The sequence below is a fragment of the Haliotis rufescens genome, unplaced genomic scaffold, assembly GCF_023055435.1.
Source record: "Haliotis rufescens isolate VD_foot unplaced genomic scaffold, xgHalRufe1.0.p SCAF_16, whole genome shotgun sequence".
NCBI lineage: Eukaryota > Metazoa > Mollusca > Gastropoda > Lepetellida > Haliotidae > Haliotis > Haliotis rufescens.
In genome coordinates this window covers 11,811,097-11,827,920 of record NW_025963846.1, presented here as the reverse complement: position 1 = coordinate 11,827,920, position 16,824 = coordinate 11,811,097, and the positions used below count along the sequence as shown (strand labels likewise).

At 38.0% G+C, this 16,824-nt stretch overlaps 2 protein-coding genes across 4 annotated transcripts in view; one reads left to right on the top strand and one right to left on the bottom strand.

Moving 5' to 3' along the window:
* The window catches only part of LOC124135067 (reelin-like), a 123,035-nt gene that overhangs the window by 71,319 nt on the left and 34,892 nt on the right, over positions 1-16,824 (top strand). Inside the window, exon 36 of the mRNA XM_048396870.1 lies at positions 16,190-16,352. Coding sequence (XP_048252827.1) covers positions 16,190-16,352 — 163 coding nt within the window. The remainder of the gene's footprint in view (positions 1-16,189; positions 16,353-16,824) is intronic.
* LOC124123538 lies at positions 804-5,772 on the bottom strand. 3 transcript variants are annotated; one of them, XM_046486722.2, is made up of 8 exons: positions 5,343-5,772; positions 5,013-5,072; positions 4,692-4,742; positions 4,415-4,471; positions 4,130-4,205; positions 3,729-3,836; positions 1,975-2,034; positions 804-1,509 (listed from the first exon to the last, which is right to left on the bottom strand). In XM_046486722.2, the coding sequence occupies exons 1-8, from the start codon at positions 5,461-5,463 to the stop codon at positions 981-983; spliced, it is 1,062 nt and encodes a 353-aa protein (XP_046342678.2). In that variant the 5' UTR covers positions 5,464-5,772; the 3' UTR covers positions 804-980. The 3 variants fall into 3 exon arrangements, with proteins under 3 accessions (XP_046342678.2, XP_046342677.2, XP_048252828.1); XM_046486721.2 differs by having other exon boundaries at positions 1,975-2,037; positions 5,343-5,771; XM_048396871.1 differs by having other exon boundaries at positions 1,975-2,037; positions 5,688-5,757.

The following is a 16,824-nucleotide window of genomic DNA, read 5'->3' as shown; positions in this document are numbered from 1 at the left end:
TAACGTTTGTTATCCTTATGTTGTGCACTGACATTCTCAAGTACACATTGTTCTCTCCTTCATATGGCATGAATTTGTTTCATATTTTGACCTGTATTAGTGCCCAGCTGAAATGACAATGGAAATACCATGGTATACAATGGTTTACCATGGTATACCATGGTCCACAGACCATGGTCCACCATAGCCTACCACCGCCGGTAATTGGCACCACGGATTAGCATGGTATATTTGACCATGGTCTTCCACGATCAAACACAGCATGGTGTACCATGGTATACCATGGTCAAATACACCATGGTGTACCATGGTCAAAATAAACCATGGTGTACCATGGTCAAATGTTCCATGGTGCACCATGGTCTACCATGGTGCACCATTTACATGACCAAATTCTGTGGTGCCAATTACCGCGGACATGGTATACCATGGTCTAGAGACCATGGTATTCCGTGGTCTACCATGGTCAGTGACCATTTACTACCAAATTCTGTGGTGCCAATTACCGCGGACATGGTAGACCATGGTCTACCATGGTTCACCATGGCCATTTCTGCTGTGACACTGTTAGACCTGCAACCATCATCAGTAAACCATGGCATTCCATGATTTGGAAGCCCACATGTGAAGTGGGCTAATAATAAACATTTGAGCATTTATTAACTAAATGCTGTGAATATAAAACATGTTGAAATCATGTCTAAAACTAGCTGGCATGCAACATATACAATTATCAGTTTAAATGTAAAATCATGACATTACAGATCCTGCATCCAAAATGACAAGACAACAAGATTTCGGATCTAATTTCCTCTTTATTTATCTTTTCAGGAGATATAAATGGCAGTTACTTCAATGACTAATGATTTTCTTTGTTTGTAGTTTGATCCTCTAAGTGTACCATGTTGCTGGGGACCAATTCTAATCGCTACATGGAATGATTTCTAATGAAGGACACACCCATCATCACTTTGGGAACTTTAGAGATTTCTTTTTTTCAACATCTTTTGAACTGTATGAATTTTAGTCGTTATATCTGAATCTGAAGTTGACGGGAATTTTGCTTTCAAAACATAAAGAAGGGCCCCATACAACCTGGAATCAAAAGGGGGTTTAGCGACCGTTTTAGAATTTGAGGCCTTGCCCGAAACACTGTGGTTTAATATGTAGATGTGGTCAAAAAGTTGAAATAATGTTATTTTGGTAGCTTGTAAAAGTTTATCACACATTGAAATAGAATCCCTGAGATGATCGATGGTGTGGCCGTTATACAGAATTGGTGATGGTGAAGGAGATGTTTCAAGAGATGGGGCATGATGAAGGGTAGATGCAAGTGAAGACTCCTGAGATACAGGCTGCTGTTGAGATGCTGGTGATGACAGGGGCTGCAATGTAGTTTGTGACAAATTCAGTCTTTTGGCGGATGCCTTCTTCTTCATGTTTGCAACCGTCAATTGCAGCTCCCTGACATCTGCAACGAGCTTAGCGAACTCTGCACGAGTAACAAACCTACAAAAGAAAACATAAACCACTGTCTTTGCAGTTCATAGCAAAGGGTAAAGAATAATAATAGCTGCCTCCTCCTTCATGGTATTTCATGACCATACAGTGAAAGAGAGAAGACCATTTATTTTGGACACTTATCAAATATACATGACACATTAATAATCAGTGTGTGTGGTCCATTACAGGTTTTGTTTGTTGTTTAACGCCCCACTCAGCAATATTCCAGCTATATGATGGCGGTCTGTAAATAAGCGAGTCTGGACCAGACAATCCAGTGATTGAAAACATGAGCATCGATCCATGCAATTGGGATAGATGACATGCATCAGCCAAGTCAGCGAGCCTGTTAGTTGCCTCTTACAACAAGGTAATATTTCAGTGTGACCATTAAGTTGCATAAATTCCAAAGTAACGGTGGAAATTTTCTCACAAATAAGAAATCACCTGCTAGATATATAAGGAACTTACTGGTCTTGTGGCTGGTCCATCCCTGGAGATGAGAGGCCTTGCATCATGTCCAAGTCTTGTCTTCTTATGTAGAGGGGAGAGAGAGAGAGAGAGAAAGAAAGACTTAGTTCCACTTCATCATTTGCATATATTATATATAAGGTCATCAAAATAGTTTGGGAGGCATAAGCATATTTCCATGTTGACAAATGACAAGGATTAGTTCTTTAGTTAAACAGACAGCATAAATCAGCCAAAATACATCACAACCACACATAAATAACCATGTCACCTGTTGATTAACTCTTTCAACACCAGTCAACCAGAAGTGTTTACTGCTGGGACACCGAGTTCCCAGAGACTCTTGTGTGATAGATGAAGCCAACATTTATCAAAGAAAATATCTGCTTGTAAAATATATTTGCTACTACATGTTATACACCATTTGAAAGGTCTGATCCTATGGTTAATAAATATGAAAGTTGTTTTTCACATCATTTAAAATAATGCATTTACAACTTAATTAAGTTCGTTGTAAATAAAAAATGTAAGCTAACACGTTGTTAACATCCAGATTAAGGACCAAGGAAGCAAAAACTTGACGATTTTCGGCAAATTTAAGATTTCATAAAATCCACTTACCTATTTCTGTTTTATTTTCATTGTTTACGTAATTGGAAAATCATTTTAAAAAGAATTTATAAAAAGTTTCTGTCATCACTCATCACCCATTTCCCGATAACAGCGGCTGTCCGCTCAGCAACATGAAGAAATACTGCCGTTTTCGAGGCTTCGTATGAATAACACATTCGTCGAAGAATGGCATATGATACATCGCTAGAAAGCTTATTCCTTCATCTATACGCTTGTAACATCGCCTGGTTTTTTTTTTTAGTTATAACAAGCGATTTCATTGGATTAAAATTGGTTTCTAATGATGCTTTCTTGCCGAAATCTGCTACAAGTTTTGTGATTGGTCAATTTTGAGCACATGACCTAATGCAGCCAATCAAATTACAGCTGTGGTACCAAGCTCGTGTTTGATAAATTTCAGAAGTTGGCGAAAGATTTTTGTTAAATCGTGTTATTCTGAACATTTAAAGCAGGAAATCACGATATACGATATATATTAAAAATATAAAACTTTGTGAATGTATCGTGCTAGGTTACGTGCTGTGACAAAGATTTTTAACACATATATTTTTGCATTAAACATCGTGTCCGAGCCGAGAATTCAAGGTGACGAAAGCCGAGATGTCATTTGACTTACATTACACGCGATCGCACGAAAAGAATACGAAATAATAACTTAGATGTAAGTTTGATTACTTTTAGATATAATTTTGTTGATTTTATTTATTACTTTGCATAATATATTTAAAGATTTGTTTAGAACGTCTTTATTTTGCTCTTTGACATGTGCGATGTGGACCCATTGTCGAAATTTGTGTCCGAGAATTTTATTTTCAATAACATTGCGGTGAAATAGTGAATAATTTTTTAATTTATCGATAAAAAATGTTAAAATGAAATGGAATATGTATTTCAGACATTGTGAAATGTGATAGATTTAATAAATGAATGATATTACAGGTAGGTCCATAAAAATATATATCATTTTGACGTGACTATGGCTTGGCCAGTTAACTGGCCAACAGTGTCTGGGGACTCGATGCTTCTTGGCCGGATAACCGGCCTACGGTGTTGAAAGAGTTAAGCATGACCGCAGCACTTTAGAATTTTTGCTGAAAAATATTTCAGTGATAGAAACTTACATGGATTGCATGGCATCTTCTGCTGCTGGACTAGTTGTCTCAGTTAGGATAGCTGGGACGGCATGATCATCTGGGTTTTCTTCTGTCGTTGTCTTGTCTGTGTTAAATCTTGTGAAGAAATTATCATACATGTTGAATAAACAAATTAAAATTTTCTTTTGCATATTTATGTCTATAACTGCACTTTTCTGCAACAATCTGCTTGCCTTTGGCATGAAAACTAGTTTAATCATATGGAATAAAAACAAAAATGAACATTTTTAACTGTACACTCAGACATATTTTCACACAAAAGAATTATCAAAGAACATTGTCAGTGTTTTTACCCTTTTTTTTGTTCATGGCATTTTGCAGTAAGCAAAACACTAGTTTCATAAAGAGCGGTAATTGATGTCACTTACTTCATTAATCTAAACTTCTTCAATGCCTTGACTGCCATTTCATTCTGTACTGCCTCTGCAGGTCTCTTCTGCATTGCTTAATGAGTAGTAAAGAGAGAATGAGTACATAATACATTATTTCAATTACATCACAGCGGAATATAGGAGGAAAGTCAAAAGTAACAGGTTGTACATTATTATTGAAAAATAACAAGTTTACTTTTTGTCAGCACAGTTACAGCGTAATGAGTTGTATTGTATTACAAGGAATTATCTATGATCATCATGATGTGTGGAAGTACCTACCTGTTGGTTTCATTTGGGTGCCTCCCTTATGCTCCGATGAAGCAACAGCAGCCTTCCCTATGGACAATGGGAGAAGTAGAAGGAAATAGTCAAAGTTTTCAAATTAAACATAAGTGTCAAATTTCCGTCAAATGTTACTTTGATGAGGCCTATGAAAATGGTTGTAAACATGACCAAGTGCCACAATGTTCATACTGTCACAAACAATCTCTAAGGAAACAAACGCAAAATTATTCGCTATGCATGGAAAAATTAAATTTTGACTGTTTACACATACCTTCTGCATGTTTGACAGGTTTTGAACTCTGCTGCTTTGGAGTTGCTTCATCTATCAACAGCAAAGACATTTAAATTTAATTAGAAATAGTGACACTCTAATACTGTTATTCAAGAAGCTCTGTAAATCTGATATAGTAAAACATGGAGGCCCCACTTATGACCAGTCCCTTTTTTATCCCCTAATGCTGAGCACTAGTCAGGGAAACAACAGAACTATGGGCTCCACTGTTCTTCACAGAAACTGTTTTCATATTCAAAATTTAACTAAATTCAACTGAACTTTTAAATGAATTTAAGATAAACATAGATTTGTCTTTACCTCTTGATGGAATTGGTCTTGTTCCAATTTTTGACACACTCTTCAGCCATTTTCGGTCATCTGAATGTATAGGATAAATGCCACATATAAACAACCATAACTATAAAATAAATGCTCAGCATATACAATGTTCCAATGAAACCCCTCATGGGAACCCAAATGTAACAGGATCATGTCAGCTTGTATAGAACATATTTACTGTAGTATTTCTTGTATCGGAAGTGTCTGCTTTTAGATCTACTGAGAATATTATAAGAGTTGTGTAATTCAGGTAACTTCCGCCCGTATCCCCCCTCAAAATTAAATAGCATAATTAAATTAAATTCGCACATCGACACGAAAATAAAATCATCTGCGACCAATCCATTGGTCTGCATAGGACACACAAACACCCTCTTGCCCATCCCAATGATCGATCCCGTTGTGTTGTACGGCTTACATGCGATATCATGTTAGGGCTATTCCAATTTATTTACATTTGGAGATTTTCATAATTCCGTACCAATTAAACGCGGTGATGTCAATCACGGGAAACTTGCGGATAATTATTGTTATATTCCGTTATTGTTTTATAAAGCTCCTACAATTTGACTGATGGCACCTGAAACCACATTGATTTGAATTTATATAATTTCAAAAGCAAAACAATCGAGTCCGCCATCTTGGACGCCTAACCTTCGACCCAGGTTACCCGGATGTAAGTCAGTGAAAGGAGAGTTACTTCAAGCATCACGTGATCATTCAAAGTTAATTATACCGCATCAATTGCTCCCTTGTGAGCTCAGTGTCATTCGATTATCAAGTTTATTACTTGCCCGTGAAGAGATCACCCATTTAATAAATATACAGCTGTATTACACATTGTGTTATACCAAAACGCGTGCTTCTGTACTCGGAACACGTTTCACGAACAAATATTGAAAGCTCTCAACATCCCTTGTCTTATTCAACGACATTGCGTGTGGGGATGATAGATCACTGGGGGGAGCTTATGCACACACGATGACCCCAGCAACCTTGTTGCTAGGCTGACGTCACATGGCATCGTTTCGCCGAGGGATCTTGCAACAAAATTCCACAAATTACGTCATCAGGGGTATTGTGACGTGATTGTAAACTTTGAGGTGCATGGCCCCGTTTCACAAGGCGACCGTATTGTAGCGCAACGAAAGTCTTTAGTCTAAAGTAAGAGTTAAAGTAAGAGTTGCATAACCTTAGCGCTACGATAATGTTTTGTGGAACGGACGCCTGAATTGTAAAGGTGGGCCGTTGGTTGGTATTAAATTCATACTTTTGACGTGTTTGAAGTATCATTCTGTTAACCTGGATTGGATTATGTCGTGTACGTGACAGCCTATATTCACATTCAACAGTATAATTCTAAAAACGTTATAAATGGCAAGTAATAAATAAGATACTAAACTCGCTCCCGTGTGAAAACAATTTTATGAAACTCGTGAATAGTTGTGGTATCTGACTCGCTTTCGCTCGTCAGATACCAGAACTATTCACTCGTTTCATAAAATTGGTATTACACGTGAGCTCGTTTAGTATTCTATATTTACCAAATGACTTACAGAAACAGATAACTGAAAGCACTAGGCAACATCAACTTAGCGGCGATGAACATTCGTGCAATATTATTGAAACGAGCTGAAACCAAAACGTCATCAAGTAGTTTTTGTTTGTTGTTGTTTTTTTAAAAAAGGGCCCTAAGATGTTTTCTATGTTTTGCAATAATTCAACAAGGAATAATTAGTGAACGTGAAAAGTGACTTACCGCTTAATGCCACGATCTCCCCTCCAAACTCGCCTTGGAAGCCAGGACATTTTGAACGCACGGTGTCTCCAACCTTGTACAAATGGTATTCCTTCCTTGGGAACACAATCGAACTCAAGGGCACATCAACCGTTGTATTGTCATCGAAGTCAACCAGAGCAAATACTTTTGTACTCATTTTGAAGATCAGCTTGTGAAATACACGTACATGTACCGAAAGAAGATGGCGGATGAAACTTGTTAGGTTTCGCGCTTCTTGCGTGTCACTATTTGTATGGACGCCCATTAAGACCATCACATGTGTTATGTGCCATATTTGGTTTGTTCAAGAATGATTTTGAAAATTATTTGGAATCAGTTCAAAATGTCACTTTAGTTTCTTGAACATTTAAGATAACATTTTGAATAATCGAAATACCTTCAATAATATTCAGTATAGCCTTCAATAATTTGTGTGGTTTACGCTACGGTCATGGTGATCCTGTCGGTCGTTAGATGCGATTTAATGAATTGTGCGGCCAGGCTCAGTGATGTTGTCATCGTACACTGAAAACGTGGGATGTTGCTTGTCCATACGACATTATCTAACGACCGTGGTACTTTTCAAAGGATAAGGCGATTAATTAATTTTTCCAATGCAGTTGCCCGTATGCCCAATAACATTCACGGCATCGTTATTCACAGTTCTTTATGTACGAAGTGCAACGGTTGCATGTCTGTAATGCTTCCTGCATGAAGACTTTAAAAGATGGGAAGAAAAAGGTCTTCGAAATCCTTCCGATATACTACAATACGGAATTTGATGTGAATATGGACATTTATCGTTATTGTTTCCTTAGCGAGAAGATATTCTACAGGCCGGCGAATGGGTTGAAATGTTCATTCTATTTTGAGCAAAGCCGTAAAATTGATAACCAGCCTCACCTGCGAAAGCGTAGATGTGGACTACGCCGCATCTACTGTCCGATATCTATAATGGTCGCTTACACACGTAAGTATGGTTATAAAAACAAATATTGTGGGGTCTTGGGTGTATTAACAGTTCCACTTTACATACTTTGTTGGAAATGTTTGATTGACATTCTAGCAGTAGCATTCTCTACTTGGCCATCCGTCAACTTCTAAGAAATGCCTATCAACAATTCTAGAAGTTGGTGAGTAAGTAAGAAAACATACAACTTTATGGATAAACAACTTCTGGTTTATTAATATAGCGATCATTATTACCCCGGTCAATACATCAGTGTGCAATCGATTTGTCATTCTCAGCTCCCTGGAGAGTATACAACCAAAAAGCTGTGTATTAACGACCTACCTCCGAAGTAGGTGTCGGATAGTTAAAGTGTAGTAGTGCACAGCTACGTAAATTTTCACAGCTAGACCGACGACGGACTTTTTGGGCTTCCATACAAGGCACTGGTCACCATCAACCGAAATTGGCCTTGACGCTAGCCTGGTCCCCTGGGTATGCTGCGCTGGCGCTACACAGGAAATGACTGCACAATATAGCGGTCTCTACGAGACAAACGCGGCGGAAAATACATATATTAAAAAGAGAAATGTTGACGTTAATCGGTTGTTAGATTTTTTTGTGATAATTTTCACACCGACTGTTGATGCGTCCATTGTTAAATTTTTTGAGCTGTTTCAAGACACGAAAGTCGTCACATACGTGAACAATGACACACAAAACCATTCTCAACAGCGTTAATATTTTGTGTCAAGCCGCTATTGTTACAAAACTGTAAACTTCATCTATATTTTAGCAGAGACCATATACTCTGATTTTAGCAAGTATGAGTACGTACAACCGTCACTGGCTGGTCAGTTTAGCGCCAGCGCAGCACAACCAGAGAACCAGGCTTCTTGGCACCGTGCATGCCCGTATCGTATTCCGTGCGGCACCGCTCTTTTGTTGGAAGACTACGGACAATGGAGAAGATGGCAGCAAGAAAGAAATCTGTAAAACCTTGTGCCTTGTTTTGCTACATTTCACATGTTGAATAACCAGAGAGGAGTTGTTAAGAGAAATACAGACATCTTTGCCCGGGACACGAGCTTGCAAAGGATGGATAACAACGGTGAGTGCAATGTAACATTTTTGTCAGTCATTCTGCCAGTTTTGGTGTTTACCATGTGTGTTTGGCGCGTAAACTAAGACGGATATGGAAATCAGCCGAACACACGTCTGTAAGACTCCCGCCTGTATATTCATTTATCAAAAGGATTGAGGGGCAATGCAAAGGACATATAATAACTTCGGTTGCTACGAGCGGAAGTCATTCCCCACGTGTTTTTTCTACCGGTGATGAAGATGAATACCCAATAAAGTGACTAAGTGATTTTGTGGAATTATGGGACGAAATAGTATTTTAATTACAAAAAGCGGGGTCATAGGGCGGCACTTTGGGAATATACATGTTACCTGACACTTTTTACGTATGGAACAGTTTGACAAGTCCTTTCAGGATTCCCGCGGTCATGCAAAATTAAATATGTTTACATGTACGTAATAGTCAAACTACAACAAATATGCCTTTTACCGAGTCCCAACATGGCAGTTATGAAATGAGTATCCATTCTATGACAACCAATGTTCGTTCCAAGGCGTCCATGGCGATAATCTGATCGTGGTTGTTGTAAACAGTGATGACTAACTGTGCGTTGTGCCATCTTCCGATCTCCGTTCAGACACCAAATCGCCAAAATAATATTGTAAACAATATCGAATGAAGATGTGACTGACATTAATAACAGAATATCTAGATTACAAATATAACTTATATACAATGAACACTTTTTATGGCGAGATGTTGTAACAACAGGTTTTCTTGATAATCAATGCCGATTTCTTTATGTGATGTTTTAAACGATGAAGATGTGTCTTTGTTGGAAACATAATGAAATTTCTGTGAACCATTGTTTACCACAAAACGAGTCCGTGTCATTGTAAAGGTTGTTACAGCGTGGGACGACTGTAATGCTGTTTTGTAGAGTGCGTTTTGGGGCAATTGAAAATAGGCTGGTACAACCAAAATGAAGTCTGCCATAATTTAACAATACGATTTAAAGAACTTGCAACAGTATGTACAAAAATAATTAAACTTAAAAAAAAATGATTTTTAAGAAAATGTTGTCTCAATTATTGTTTATTTCATATATGTTTTTCAGAGATTTCCCACAAAGAAGACTGTTTCACAGTGACTTCCATAAATGGCAGAGAAATGTACACCTGCAAAATATGTGGCAAGACACTATCAAGAAGGCAACGCATTCTGACACATTTGAATTGTGTTCATAAGAAAAGTAAGTTAGTAGGTATCAGATGTGCCCTCTGGTTTTAGTTTACCTCCAAAGAGTTTCTGAGAAAGATGAGGTTTACCATTCTTACTGTAGGAGCCCACTTAAGAGAACTGGGCATTGAAACTGACTTGATCATTACAATACATTTAATCATACTCGGATGTGTTTATTGTTTTGCATGCACGTCTACATCCAAATCCAATGTAGCTTTGATGAATCTACAGGCAGCCTAGCCCTACACTGAAAACACACAGTTTCTCTATCTGTTACCAACATGATTTTCAATCTTGAGAATGTGGCCAAAAACTCTGTGACAGTAAATAGTAGATTTTAAGTCACAGTAGGTGAACATTAACATTTTCCATCTGATTAATTGTATGTCACATAACATATATACAGATTACATGTACCCTTGAAGACCTAATGTATCCTAACATCTACAATTTGTTTGTAGGTCCATTAAAGAGAGTGTATGGGAGATATGAATTTGATTCGACAGTGCCAATTCCAAAGCGCACTGTGATGCGTCATCAAGCTTCTGCAAAGGCTCATGAAACTTGCATACCTGATGCAGCCTCATTGCCGGACCCTCTGCATGAGACAGCAGAAAGTGTCACCTTCTGTGAAGCATCAACGTCAAGTTCCTCTAATGCTGAAGGTAATATTCCATTGGACTTGCAAGACCTGGAAACCGCAGATACAAGCAGTGACTGTGATCAAAGTGGCAGTCCTAGTAGTTGCAGTAGCACAGATGATGATGAAGATGAGAACAGTGGTGATGAAGAGGAGGATGACCATGTTGAGTCTGAAACTTGTGAAGTTATTGCAGATGATCATGTTTCTCAGCAAGCAACATCAACCAGCTTTTCTCCACAAGAGATTAATACATTGTGTATGCTTTCATATTTACTCAGATTCAATGTGAGTGGATGCCAGGCAAAGGCTCTGATGAATTTGTTGTCAATTTTGTGTCCACAATCAACCAAGTTTCACACACTCACAGTGAATGATGTACTAGCTTATGGTGACATTTCTAAAATTAAATCTAAACATTATTGTTCCATATGCAGTAATGTATTTCCAGAGGATCCAGATGTGTATCAGTGTACCATAGGTGGCTGCCAAGGATATAGGTATCGAGGTCCACTTTCATCTCAAACTAGATCAACCAGAGAACCCAGAAATGTGTTTGTAATGGGGGATACAGAAATGCAGTTGAAGTATCTCCTGGAAAAGAAAGATGTATGGGATGCAATTGAAAGCGTTAAGTCAAGTAACTCTGCTGATTTGACTGATGTAGTTGATGGAGAAAGCTACAGGGCACTTTGTGAAGAAGGCATGTTCCTTGCACATCCACACAATATAAGCACAGTATTTAATACTGATGGAATTCCCCTCTACAACTCATCTAAGGTGAAGCTATGGCCAATATTTTTGGCTGTCAATGAATTGCCACCATCTCAGAGATTTGCAAGGGAAAATATCCTGATAGCAGGAATTTGGCAAGGCAAAGGTAATCCACCATTTGAACAATACATGTATGCATTTGGCGAAGAAATGTGTAACTTGTATGAGAATGGCATATCAATCCAGCTTTCAGCTGCTCGTGATCCCTTTGTTGTGAAAATGGCAGTTTTACTTGCAACAATGGATCTTCAAGCCAAAGCATACGTTTTAAATATGACAATGCACAATGGAAGCTTTGGATGCAGTACGTGTGAGGAAGAAGGGGAAACTGTGACTCAAGGAAGAGGGTATGCTCGTCATTATCCCTACAAACCTTATTCTGAAAGACCTGACAGTAGAAACTCTGATGATATCAAATATCACAAGGGACCACAAGCAACAAAGACCAATCGTCTCAAAGGTATTTGTGGCATGACAGGCCTGTCATCTATGCCGTGGTTTGATGTTGTCCTTGGAGTAGTACCCGATTACATGCATGGAGTCCTCTTGGGAGTTACCAAGAAGATGTTGTACATGTGGCTGTCACCAACCAGCAATGGTAAACCATATTTTGTAGGAAAAGACATTAGAACTATTGCCAACAGATTGAAAAATATTTGCCCACCAGATTATGTGGAGCGCTTGCCAAGAGACCTGGAAAAGAATTATAACCATCTGAAAGCAACGGAACTCCAGGCATGGTTGCTTTTTTATTCAATTCCATGCTTTAATGGTATATTGGATACTGTTTACTTGGAACACTTTGCTCATCTGTCTGAGGGAATACACATTCTCCTTGGAGATAGGATTAGCGAGGTCGATCTTGACAGGGCTGAGACATTGCTTGACCATTTTTATTCCAAGTTTGGAGAGCTCTATGGAGAAGGTAGCTGTGGCTTGAATGTTCACAATGTTGGTGTTCATCTTGTGACCTTTGTAAGGAAATGGGGACCGTTGTGGGGATGGAGTTGTTTCCCATTTGAGGACATGAATGCTGACATTTTGAAAGCTGTCCATGGCACAGGAGATGTTACCTGTCAATATCTCCGCCTGAAAGAACTAAGAATGAAAATGTCTAACATCAATCTGGAGGGAGTTGATGAAAAGACGTCAGATTTCATTCACAGTATGAAATCAGGAAACAACAAGTGTTGGAGAGGATTGAAGAAAATGAAGAACTGCCATATAGCAGGACAGCCAAAACCTGTGACCAGCGTACCATGCACAGATAGAGAGATTTTGTGTGTCACAAATGCCCCAGACTTTTCAAGTTTGAGGAAATTACAGCGAGTTATGGCAAACCAAGAAAAGCTTTACTCACAAGAGTATACACGAATGAAGAAAAGAGTATGCTATGCTGTTCGGTGTAACAATGGCAACATTGTTAAAGTAATGTTCTTTATTCTCAATGTTACAAGCCAAATGGTGTTTGCTGTTATCAAGAAAATGGCATTGGCACCAAATTGCTATTTGTTTGATTCATGTGGTTTCCATTTGATTCAAGTTGAAGACACTGATGTGATTCAAGTTGTTCCTGTTGATGACATCATGGAGAAGGTATTCCTGATAAACATTGAACATGTATCTTATGTGGCATTGATGCCAAATATTATTGGTCATGGAGTTTTCAAATGAAAAACAAAATTGTTGCAATAGGAATTATTAATGATTTTTGAAGACAGAAGTAAGCATTGTTGGCCTTTGTAACTGTATATATATATATATACTTATATATTTGGTTTTGTAGCAGGATTAAAAGCCCTGAGCAGAAGTTGCACTATTCAGTAGAGTTATTACCCAGAGTTAGAAATAACAGAGTTCATAGAACTCTTAGAGCCCTAGTGCAAAATATCACTTCATGAGCATCAGTGTATTGTTTACATCATTGGACGGCATTGTTGACGGCTTTCAAATTTTTTCTTGTGAAATATATAGAATGATGTCAACAATCTTCAGCTATGATGTTTTTTCTAGAGTGACATCATTTCCCAATGGTGGTTTTCTTAGACACTCGCATTTGAAACGGATTTTACGTAACTTGTGTAAGAACTCATGTATCTCGCTCTTGAAATATAGGAATTATGACAATCATTTCATAAAATCAGTGTGACACACATTCTCTTATAATAATGCAGAGCTCCAGATAAGCTTTTGGTGTTGTGGGTATTTTACCCATGCATTTTAAAATCATTGATTATCAGTAATTCTATCTGCGTATTCAAATTTCTGTTACCCACTAGTTTTTACACATGTGGGTATTTAAGTTAAATATTTAAAAACACTATTCCTCTAGTCCCTGCAAACTGGTGTCGTGTGGGTTCGAGAGCTTTATAGGACTCAAAAATACCACGATACTTCCACAAGAAAGTGTGATGGCAAATGATCATGATGTAACTGTCATCGTGGAGTTTGGCAAGGTTGACGGAATGCCCGTTTATAATTTAAAAATAAGTTGCTGATTTGCTAATCGAATACGCAGGGTTACTTCACAATATTCTGATGATACGTACAAGTTTTATTTTTGTAGCGTATCTGTAATGTTGTTGCGTATTTGATACGCTTTGATTATATTTTACTGTGTATTTCTGCATTTCTGATGCGTATTTCACGCAGATACGCAGCTTATCTGGAGCTCTGAATAATGTCTGTACATATATCTTCAGTTTAGGCTAATATTATTTACTAAACAGTGATTTGATATTACCAGTTAGTGTTTTGTTGCCTATTAATGTATGACTCCATATTGGATATAGATTTTGTGGCTCATTAAAACAATATAACAAAGTGAACCCTGTATCATTATATTTCATCTAAATCTGGACCTATTTGTATTATTAAATATTAATAACACATGCTATGAATCAGGAGTTCATAGAAAGGAAGGCTATATGTTTGAATTGAGATTACTTGCTTCAAAAGTTGGAAGCATTATTTTATCCATCCACTGAGTTTCTGTCGAAATGGTTTCCCCAACAAAAAACATTTAGTAGAACACATTTAATTTTCACATGTCTGTGATTGTGAGTGAGGTAGTCAACTCTAAATTTGCACAAAGAATACAAGTATCAAGGACAAAGACCATGTAAAATATGTGTAAATGAATTTTCATTAAGGCCAACATATTAATTTCTGGTGAAAATAACTTTCATCTGCCACTGACTTACATGTTCTTACCAATGTTATTTGAGACAATAGTCCTGCACCATGACTGTTGAATAGATTTCTTTTATGAAAAGAAAAACAATCTAGATATGTATAGAAAAGCAAGTCTAAGCCAGCTCTTTTTTTAGCCTGCTCTATTCCACATGAAATCATCATCGGGAAAATTATTTGTTTAATTCTAGAGTCGAAAGGGGTTGTGTAATATAAGATTTCATAGACTAAATGTAAGTCTTTTGATACAATTATGCATTGCCATTCATATAATGTTCCCATTATATGTTATTCATACATGAAGTGCACAATTATGAAACAGTCACTTGCAATTTTTATCACAGTTTGAAATAAGCACAAGCTTGCTGAACATGCCTATGTAAAAAATGACCATGGTCCACCTCCAGGCTTTGTGTGAGATGAGCATGGTCAACCATGGTCAAGTTTTCAATGACCATGGTCTATCTTGGTAAAGTCTTCAATGACCATGGTCTACCATGGTTAGTTTCTATATGACCATGGTCATCCATGGCTCTGTCTTATATGACCATGGTCATATCTTTAATGACCATGGTCTACCATGGTATAGTCTTCAATGACCATGGTTTACCATGGTTTATGGTGACCATGGTCTTAAATGACCATGGTGTACCATGGTAAGAAAAAAAAGTGACCACAGTTTAGCATGGTTTAGCATGGAATACCATGGTAATACCATGGTATTCGATGGTAAACCGTGGAGACCATGGTTTACCATGGGCTCATTTCAGCTGGGTAACATTAATATTACTTTATACACAACGTTTGACTATAATGGTGTACTTTTGACCTTCATATCAACTGATGAATTTTTTGACTACATTATCACCCATAACAGTCTCTTGAAGCATAAGGACACACACATCCCCACCCCCCATCTTTAAACTCTTCATGCACAGAAGTACAATTTTTGCAGCTAAACAATTATTCAAAACACTCTTCTGAAACGAATATATATATCGAGTGCTTGTTCAGAAGATGATGCTATTTTGAATATAGACCTATCCCTACATAGATAAGAATCCTTTTGATTGGTTGTTGATTTCAACTATTGCGTGAGATGTCACTTCCTATATGAAGTGGTTCATGGTATTTCTTGGAATAGGAGAGCTATGTAATGTACTGCAGTACGTCCTGATGTGATGCTGTCTGTGTTCCGGGGGCACGGGTGGCCCAGTCGTCTAAGGCGCCGCAATTGCTGTGCAGAGTTTGTGTCCCTTGGGCACGCCAGAAACCTATGATAGTGGGTTCGATTCCCGGTTCGCCCCGATTATGTTTCTAGGTTTGTCAGTACCATACCTGTGCTCGTGGGTTTCACCGAAGTGGTAAACGTCTGAGACCTGCATCACTTCGGGCTTTCTTCCCACATCAAGCTGATAAGCCGTGATATAACTGGAATACTGTTAAAAGTGGCGTTAAACCAAACTCTCTCACTCACTCACTGTCTGTGTTCCAGGTGAGATGCAGGAGACATGGTCGGTGGACAACCTGTTCATTGGCACAATGCCCATGAACCCAGGCTCCCTGTATGAGGACTTCGACAGTGGCCAAGCTGACCAAGAGGGCTGGATGTTTATAAACAATGGACGTGTTGGGGAATATTGTCAGTTCAATAAGGGGTAAGTGTGAGAACTTTGGAAAGAAGATTTCTAGCTTTAGAATATTTAGTGTTTCTAATATAAAATTAATTACAGTGTAACACAGTGATGTACTACAGTGTTCAGAATACCGGTCCCAGCCCGATCTGGTATTGATATCTAGAGACAACTCATCATTAACTTTAACAGCAGGGTTATGACAATACTTTCTTTCTTCATTCAAACACTTTAGATACTACGTCAATAAGGTGATGGTTGCAGTAAACATATACCATTGTCAGTAAGGTGATGCTAGCAGCAAACATATACCATTGTCAGTAAGGTGATGGTAGCAGTAAACATATACCATTGTCAGTAAGGTGATGGTAGCAGTAAAGATATACCATTGTCAGTAAGGTGATGGTAGCAGTAAACATATACCATTGTCAGTAAGGTGATGCTAGCAGTAAAGATATACCATTGTCAGTAAGGTGATGGTAGCAGTAAACATATT

What these genes read in the sequence shown, in the direction of transcription:
- LOC124123538 (XM_046486721.2), bottom strand. Translation starts at nt 5,463, where the DNA reads ATGATATCGCATGTAAGCCGTACAACACAACGGGATCGATCATTGGGA. An exon ending in CACCCAAATGAAACCAACAG is followed by an intron (nt 4,206 to 4,414) that starts GTAGGTACTTCC and finishes CTACTCATTAAG; the next exon opens with CAATGCAGAAGAGACCTGCA. An exon ending in ATGGACCAGCCACAAGACCA is followed by an intron (nt 1,510 to 1,974) that starts GTAAGTTCCTTA and finishes TTTCTTTTGTAG; the next exon opens with GTTTGTTACTCGTGCAGAGT.